Source organism: Penaeus japonicus, unplaced genomic scaffold (genome assembly GCF_977035675.1).
Source record: "Penaeus japonicus unplaced genomic scaffold, GWHDUDI00000001_assembly GWHDUDI00000002, whole genome shotgun sequence".
Taxonomy (NCBI): domain Eukaryota; kingdom Metazoa; phylum Arthropoda; class Malacostraca; order Decapoda; family Penaeidae; genus Penaeus; species Penaeus japonicus.
Genome location: NW_028234404.1, coordinates 45,316,007 through 45,326,006, shown reverse-complemented (window position 1 = coordinate 45,326,006; position 10,000 = coordinate 45,316,007). Strand labels below are relative to the sequence as shown.

Here is a 10,000-nt window from a genome sequence, read left to right as displayed (position 1 = left end):
AGCCAATAACTTGGTGGCATAAGCAAGGTATTTGATTGCTTTGCTTTTGGTATATTAAAGATTTTAAGTCTGGAATGTTCAAAGAAGCGGAGTTTTATTTGCTTTGGAAGTATTACCGCAAATCTAAAAATGCACATAAAAGGAAATATATAGAAATTAAATAATAAAAATGCACATAAAAGGAAATATATAGAAATTAAATAATAAAAATGCACATAAAAGGAAATATATAGAAATTAAATAATAAAAATGCACATAAAAGGAAATATATAGAAATTAAATAATAAAAATGCACATGAAAGGAAATATATAGACATTAAATAATAAAAATGCACATAAAAGGAAATATATAGAAATTAAATATTAAAAATGCACATAAAAGGAAATATATAGAAATTAAATAATAAAAATGCACATAAAAGGAAATATATAGAAATTAAATAATAAAAATGCACATAAAAGGAAACATATAGAAATTAAATAATACAAATGCACATAAAAGGAAATATATAGAAATTAATCATATCAGAATTTACAAGTAATCTTTACAGATTCGATTAAAATAAGATATTTAGTCTCTGACTGTGCTTCCAGTGTCAAAGGGGTAACATCAAATCATAAGGACATCCAAGGCCCAGTTCTAATGAATGGCTTACAAGGCATCCTCCTACAATTCAGGGAGGAAAGAGTTGCCTTAGCTACATATATAGAGGCAATATTCAACGTTGCCCTTGCACCAAATGGATCGTGATGTCCCACGGTGCCTATGGTGGCCGCCTATCGGTTAACAGTACATCTCTTTGGAGGGATCTGGAGCCCTGCTTGAGCGTCCTTTGCACTAAGCAAAACCCTTGATGAGAATGAGGGCCAACACTCAGCTGTTGCCAAGAATTTGCCATCGAGTTGAGGGATAACCTGTAGATGAGATGCTTCAGACTAACAAAATAGATGTCACATTTAAGGGACATTATAAGAGCTGTTCCCCCGAGCAAAAGATGCCGCCATATAAAAGACATAAGCCTGATGGCTGACGATTTGCCTATGGACAGAGCCCTAGGAGTTCCATGGAATCTTGATGGTTACGTGTAAAAGGTCAAAATGCCAATACCTAAGAAGCCGAGCATGCGAAGAGGCATACTGAGCATCATGAGTTCCATCTTGGACCCCTTGGGCTTACTAGCCCCTTTCACGATTAGAGTAAAGATGATATACCAAGATGGAGTTCGCCGTAAAATGGACTGGAACGATAGTCTGAGACCTTGGAATGAGTAAAATGGAGAAAATAGGTGACCGACTTTGCAGAATTGTGAGGCTTTCAAATACCACTAATAGTGTGCGCCGCCACACTGGCTGCGCAAACTGACACGAAGGTGCGACAAGATATGACCCTTCTTATGGAGGACTTTGTTTTGATCTGACACCACAATAGGCCCGTAATGCATCTCAAATAATAGATAACGCATTCGCTAGATTCATATCTAGGAGAGGTATGCCAGAGATGCTTCTCAATTGGGAAACTAATTTTCTCCAAAGTCAACGGGATCTCCATATCACTGTATGGGATTCGAATGAAAATATGAAGGTCGACAAGACTTTGAAAATAGGGGATTTCCTATCTTTCTTTATAAAATATGCTGCTAAGTTGGTGAGCAGCGCTTTTTGTGCTTCTCGAATTGAATATTGTCATAAAAATGTGTGAATCGGTTCATTAAACGTTCAACATTGTAGGAATAAGTTCTCCTTGACATTATTGTGTTGTATATTCAGCCTCGATTATTATTATCCACCATATTTGCATTTGCTGCCTCATACGGACGGTTTAAAGACAGTCCTTACACATGGAACACCTGCAGACCTGTCTTATACTTGGGGCAGGTCATAGACAAAAATAAGATATTAAAACATTTTCGCGATGAGTCAAAGACTCCTCCCCCCCCCCCCCCCCCCCCCCCCCCCCCCACCCCCCCCCCCCCCCCCCCCCCCCCCCCCCCCCCCCCCCCCCCCCCCCCCCCCCCCCCCCCCCCCCCCCCCCCCCCCCTTCCCCCCCCCCCCCCCCCCCCCCCCCCCCCCCCCCCCCCCCCTCCTCGTAGTCTATGTATGACCTTTCGTGAATACCGGCCTGGAGATCATGATTCAAAAGTTTTAGACAATGCAGGTATCACAGAGTAGTAGTGTAAAGAAAAGGTGGCATGTACAAGCAGAACATAGATAGGAATATAATAAAAATGAATATACTTGCCCATCAACAGTCTAACATTAGACTTGTTGAGCTTTCTCACCTGACAGCCCAGTAGGGCGAGCCGAGGTCCATCGGGGCGTCGTCCAGCCACGTCCACGCCTCGGTGTCCTTCGTGTACCGGCCTCCCACCCAGAAGTCCGTCGTCATCCCTGCTCAACAAAGAGGAAATTAACTACATGGTCATGTCGGTTTATTAATGAGATATGCATATATATATGTATGTGTGTGTGTGTGTGTTTCTGAGTATATTCAGCCCTTTCCTATAAAGTTACTCACGTATCTCCCGCAGGTACTTCAGGAGAGCGGCGAACTCCCCGTCGGAGGCAGAAGGATAAAGGGCCAGCTCCCCGCCGATGGCTGAGCACAGAGCCCTGGCCTCTCCCCAGCCCACCTGGAAAGGTGGTGAAAGATGGTGAGGAGGGGCGGAGAATAAAGCCATGAACTCCGATTACGACGACCACCAGGTATTCGATAAGAAAACATAACATGACTTATTTACTCTTTTGCTACAAAGTTACTCCGTATTTCTTAAATGTTGCATGACACTAGTTCTTGATATGGATTTTAAATTGTTCCATAAAACTAGAAGTAAACATTTTATATTCTACTATAGAGCCATGGTACTAAGTGCAAAAGAAAACCCAAAAACGTAAAAACTTGGCGTATGAAACAAGGTCAACCTTACGCCTGCTATACCTTGACGAAGTAGAGGAGAGAGAGACACTTGGTCCCGACGCTGGTATAGAGCTTGGGGCATCTCGGGTGATGGAGCGTGTCGTTGAAGGTCTGAGCAAACTTCTGGCCCATTGCCTCGCTCTCCTCCACGTTGTTGGGCGGGGGAGGGGTGGGGGCGGGCGTTGCTTAAATGAGGGATTTGTTATTTTATTTGTTATTTTATTATTTCATTTCTGACACTATATGCGATATTGAACTTTTACTATAGATCATACTACATCCATCATGTAGTATGTATGCGATACTTGTGAATTAGAAAACTTCATAATTTTCGTATTATAGAAAAATGCATTATTGTTCTATGTTCGGTAATTATCATGAGTGAAAAACAGAATAAGAAATTATAGAATAAGCTATCACGGTTACGAAAGACATTCAATGACAGAATTAAATGAAAATGCCATCATGGACATTTATTTCCATAAGAATAAATCTATAAATATTGTTTTTTCTTATCCATTAAAAATCTTCATTATAGAAGATGTATATATTCTGTAGAGCACTTCACTCTTCAATTTTTTATGGAGGAAAAAATCTGCTTTTTTGCATAATAATTTCTTTGCATATCTGAATCAAAAGCGAAAATTAAAAATAGAATCACGTGGCTTTTAAAATATGAATACCTGTTGTTCGCTTTTTAATGTTACAAGAGGCATTAAATGACAAAACGTGCTTATTAAGATACCTATGAGACAGAAGTAACCGAATGTATGATTATTCCTATCTTTAACAAAATAAAATATTGAAAAAATATACATAATACGAGTCGAAGTAAAGAACCCATTCCTCCCAATGTGGTGCTCAGCCTACTTGTCGTATATGTGCTACTGGCATAGAAAACAATCTGATATATATATATATATATATATATATATATATATATATATATATATATATGCTGTGTGTGTGTGTTTGTGTCTCTCTCTCTCTTTATCTCTCTCTCTCTCTCTCTCTATATATATATAGATATATATATATATATATATATATATATATATAATATATATATATATTTTTATATATATATATATATATATATATATATATATATATATATATAATAGAATCATTGTTTTTTTTATTTTTAAGCAGATCTTTTAGCCATGTACAGTATACCCACATAATCGCAGACATTACTTTCCATACTCACCAGAAGTTGTAGAAGAAATGCGCAGTTTGAAACCACTGCTTTTACTTTCATGCATGTCGATTTAAGTCTTTTTGGTCATTTAACCTCATCAGTATACTAATGTTTATTCAATTCATTACATTCATTACTTACTAGTAGTTGTGGTGGTTGTGGTAGTTGTGGTAGAAGGATATGGTTTTAGCCAGTTTCCCTGAAAGAACAACTATTTTTAGACTATCCTCGACATGAAATATATATATATATATATATATATATATAAAAAATATATATATATATATATAAGTCTGTTTATATATATATATATATATATTTATATATACATATATATATATATATATATATATATATATATATATATATATATATATATGTATGTAGGTATAATAGATAAATATATGATCCCTATTGATCTTGCGTTTTCTTTTTCTTTTTTTCTTTCATTCTTCCTTTCTATTAAGAGAATCGTCCATTTATTACACTTTAACAATGCCAAAATAACAGTCACTTACCTCGCAGATATCTTCGTCCGAGTTGTCAAAGCAGTCTGTTCGACCATCACAGATGTTATCGCGGCTGATGCAACGAATCATATCAGTACACGCGATCTCCCAATGATTACAAAAGGTGTGAACTGAATAAACAAGATTGTATTGATAATAATGATGACAATAACAGTTGTACTGATGATGATTATGGTAAAACTCTTAATGAGGATTATAAGAAATAAATGTTATTACATATCGAGAATGGATAATAAGATATATATGATACAAAGAGCGCTAATATCATCACAGATATGGAATCTCGAAAATGGAATGTCAGAAATCAGTCTCGGAAATTTTCTTTGTACAGTTAGTATGTGTTTTGTGTAAGAGATCTTGCATCATGTGCGCTCATTTAGAAGTTTAGGTAGAGAATATAGAGAATATATCGTATATATATCCATCTAGCAGAAGAAAAAAACACTATACACAAAATAGATGTAATAAAAAAAAACAGACAAGAGTTTCGAAATCGATACCATCTTCAGGTCTTCAGAGCTGAAGATGAAACCCAAGTGGACGTGCTTTTCTAATGAATCTATTTTGTGTATAGTGGGCTTTCTGTCATATAATCAATACGGTAGATTGTTTTTGCCATTTATGTATCCATCTATTCATCCACAGCATCTATATAGATCTACCGCACGTTAGTTACATATACATCGTGTAATCTGTGATCCTACCTGCGCAACAGAGGCCAAGCAGCAACAAGAAATTGATCACGACCACCTGAGAGCAATTCATTTTCACGGGTAATTTTGCCACAGGACACAATATTTTTATCTGAAAATCGGACACAAAATTATGTTTAGCTACTTGCTTTGCAGTGCTTAATCTTACCCTGGGGTGGGTTGGTAAATGTTACAACCAAAAAGGAAAAATATGTGTATACATAGATATACTCATGTATAACCAGTATATATATATATATATATATATATATATATATATATATATATATATATATATATATATATATATACTTACATACAGACAGACATACACACATATGCACACACATACATGTGTGTGTGTGTTTGTGTGCATGCATATAATATATAATTATATATATTATATAAATATATATATATATATATATATATATATATATATGTCTGTAATGTATGTATTATGATCTATGTATTATAATACATATAATAAATTAAACATATATACATATATATACAATAATATAATATATATATATGTGTGTGTGTGTGTGTGTGTGTATACATGTATGTATATTTATATATATATATATATATATATATATATATATATATATATATATATATATATATTCATATTCATGCTATGGTCTTTCCCGCTTAACTTTTTGGGTGTACAAACAGAGACGACCCAGAACTGATGTCTACCTCAGAGGAATGTGTAGACGAGCCGTGTAGTTGCAAACGCTGAATGGATTCTTGCCTCAGCTGAAGCCTGGTCGCTACTGATCGCCTTCGGAAATTTCTCTGAATTATTCTGAACCGCTACTGATTACTATGGTGGGTTATGGTGCCAGTGTCCGCCCTCGGGCTTGCACCATGATTGGTGGCCTCTGTAGGTTGACTGTACCCGCAAACGACATCGTATCTTGGGGACGTCAACCAACCCAGTGATGGACGTTTATCTTCCCCGGCTCCCCGCATGTAATGTTGTCGTGTCAAGGCTAGAACTGTCTCGCATCTCTTCGCATCTCTGTCCGCCGGTTTGTTTCTCTATTCCAATAGTACTTACCAACATGCTCATTTTACGTGTGTGCTTGTGTATGAATATTGAGAGTTTTAGAATAGAATATATTTAAATTGGTAAATAGGGTATACGTATGTGTGTGTTATATATATATATATATATATATATATTTAAAATTTTAAAAAATTATATATATATATATATATATATATATATATATATACATATATATGTGTGTGTGTTTGTGTATATATATATACATATATATATATGTATGTGTGTGTGTGTATGTGTGTGGCTGTCTGTGTGTGTGTGATTATACATAAACTTATATACCCTCTCGTATACAAGAAAGGGCTGGTCTGCTCTTAGGACGCCCCTCTTTGCACTGAAGGTGTCATGCTGGGAGGGGCATCTCTCCTCCTGGAAGGTGGGGAGCCTCTTCCCGTTCAGTCTGTCCCCGGACATGGGTGTCCTGGGGAGCAGGTGTAAAGACTGGCCACTATATGTATATACATATGGATACACAAATACATCTTTGTTTGTGTGTGGTCCATATGTGTGTCCGCATAGATGTGTGTATACACACACGCATATGTACATATGTGTATGTATATATATGTATATATATATATATATATATATATTTATGTATGTATATATAGATGTATATATATGTATATATATATATATATATATATATATATATATATATATATGTATATATATATATATGTATGTATATATATTATGTGTGTACATATATATGTATATATGTATATATATATATATATATATATAAATGTATATATGTTATATGGGTGCACACACACACACACACACACACACACACACACACACACACACACACACACACACACATATAGATATATATATATATATATATATATATATATATATATATATATATATATATATATATATATTCATATATACATGTACTGTATATACAAATATGTCGTCGTTACCTTAGCAGGCGATAACTGTACATTTAATCATAGTTCTCGGTAGTTTACGTATGTATTTGAGTGTGTATGTATGTATATATATATATATATATATATATATATATATATATATATGTATATATATACTTATGTATACATAAATATACATATATATACATACACATGTATATGCATATATATTCATATACGCATATATATACATATTTATATATATGCATATACTGTGAGGTCTCGGACCTCCTACCCCACCCCCTCTGATCCTGTACCACTCCCCCCCCCCCCTCCCCCTCCCTCCTTTTCCTGATCCTCGCCCTTATTCCTTAGTTTCCCCTTTTACCGCATTCCTCGTCCTTACCTCTTTTCACAGTTTCCCCTTTTCTATCTACCCCCTTTTCCACTCCAGCTTATACCTATATGCCTTCCCTCTCCTCAGTTTTTATCCCCCTCATTTACTCTTCCCGACTCTTTGCTTTCTCCTTATATCTTCACTTTCTTTACTCGTTTCTGTTCACTTGCCCTCGTTTTATATATGTTATTAATAGGATCAGTGATAATGAATTTATTGATAGAGAACTTAGCATCATTGTGGAATCTTTTTAAAATCTTGGTTACCCTAAGTTTTTCTTAGAACAAGCGCATTCATATGCTAGATCCAAATTTTATTCACATACAAGAGTCACGCGTAAGGACAGATCCGATACCTTATTAGTTGTACCGTTTAAGCAGTCACTCGATGATAAGCGGCAGTTATTTAAAAAAAAATAGTGGACATCGATATAGTGTTTACTTATCCTAACACGTTGCGTAAATCTTTTGCTGAAATACAATACGTCCAGCGCTATTCCTGGCACTTCAGGTATTTATGATATTCCTTGCAATGAATGTCCGAGGTTTTACATAGGCGAAATGGGTAGAGAGCTGGAAAAAATAAGTGGACATAAATGCGATGCCAGGCACGCTAGGGAATCGAATGCTTGTTTTATTCACATGCGTGATACCGGTCATCAACTAAATTCGAACAACGTAAAATTAATTCACAAATCGTCTAATGTTTATGAAAGAAAGATGCTTGAATCTCTTTTAATTAAAAAGATTCCTCATTCTAACTTGAGTGCTGGTCAGTGGGGATTGGATGATCTTACCTCTTTTTAGCGGGAAAAGCTTTCCTCCTCCCCTTCCCCCGCTCCTTCCCCTTCCTCCTCCCTTGATTAATTGACCTTAAACATCCTTCAGTGACCCTGATTTCAGTCCTTGTTTCCTTTTGTCGTCTGTTTCTGAATATATTCTGTCAAAATTTACTTGGTCTACTATTCATTTTTTGGCATTGCTTGTGTCTTACGCCTGATGAGGAACTTTCATTATAAAGTTCGAAACGTAGCGAGTTTTTCCTTTCATTTTGTGACAGTGTTTTATTTTATTTGTTTTTGCACGCTACTGTGTTTGTGTTTTTGTGATTCACACACACACACACACATATGTAGATTATAAGGTATATATATATATATATAAAATATAATTAGTATATAATATATGATATATATATATATATTATATGATATATATATATATATATATATAGTATTATATATATATATATATATAAATATATATATATATAACAATAATATATATATATATATATAACTATATATATAAGAAGTATATATATTATATATATATATATATATATATATATATATAAATTAGTATATATATATTAATATATACTGTATTATATAAATTATATATATATATTATAATATAGTGTTTGATATTCTATATTAGTTAATATATATATGTATATATATATATGTACGTGTATATATATATACATAGTTATATAATATATAGTATATATATATATAAGAATATAGATATATCATATATATACTAATGTAAAAAACAAATGTAGGTTATATATATATATATATATATATAATATATATATATATAGTATATAATTGTATATATATATATGTGTGTGTGTGTGTGTGTGTGTATATCATGTAATTATATATATATATATATATTATATTTGTGATTTAATATATTGTATTATATATAATATATATATTATATATATATATACATATATATAGATAACTATGATAATATATATGTGTATATGTATATATGTATATATATGTATGTATGTATATAATAAGTAATATATATATATAATATATATATATATATATATATATATATATATGCATATATATATATATATATATATAATATGATATAATATATATCGGGTATATATATATATGCTATTCATATATATATATATGATATATATATATACTATATATATATATATAATCATATATATTTGCATATATATATATATATATAATATATATATATATGATAATTATATATATTATATTTTATATAATATATGCGTGTGTTTGTGTGTGTTTAAGTGTGTGATTATATGATGCATTTATGTAGTAAATCATTTTTGTTCAGCATCTAAGGAATACCCATTTTCTTGGTTGGAATAGAATGTTTAGAATGTTATTTCTTTATTAAAATCACATTTCAAAATAATAAGATATATCATCAATCACACTGAGGACCTCAAAAACCTCATCATGTGACATCATGTGATTCTAAATTACAAAAAAGAATCAGAACCTGTGGC

At 32.9% G+C, this 10,000-nt stretch overlaps 2 protein-coding genes across 2 annotated transcripts in view; both read right to left on the bottom strand.

Moving 5' to 3' along the window:
• LOC122266690 (uncharacterized) overlaps window positions 1-6,198 on the bottom strand; it is a 29,418-nt gene extending 23,220 nt beyond the window's left edge. Inside the window, exons 1-7 of the mRNA XM_086551942.1 lie at window positions 6,043-6,198; window positions 5,350-5,449; window positions 4,634-4,755; window positions 4,257-4,314; window positions 2,936-3,099; window positions 2,516-2,630; window positions 2,280-2,388 (exon numbers count right to left, since the gene is read on the bottom strand). Of these exons, the coding sequence (XP_086408068.1) occupies window positions 2,280-2,388; window positions 2,516-2,630; window positions 2,936-3,099; window positions 4,257-4,314; window positions 4,634-4,755; window positions 5,350-5,410 (629 nt within the window). The 5' untranslated portion in view covers window positions 5,411-5,449; window positions 6,043-6,198. The remainder of the gene's footprint in view (window positions 1-2,279; window positions 2,389-2,515; window positions 2,631-2,935; window positions 3,100-4,256; window positions 4,315-4,633; window positions 4,756-5,349; window positions 5,450-6,042) is intronic.
• A 3,666-nt stretch (window positions 6,199-9,864) lies between these two features.
• Window positions 9,865-10,000, bottom strand: part of LOC122266685 (uncharacterized) — a 1,597-nt gene continuing 1,461 nt past the window's right edge. The window contains exon 6 of the mRNA XM_086545658.1: window positions 9,865-10,000. This exon is cut by the window's right edge and continues 44 nt beyond it. Coding sequence (XP_086401784.1) covers window positions 9,987-10,000 — 14 coding nt within the window. The 3' untranslated portion in view covers window positions 9,865-9,986.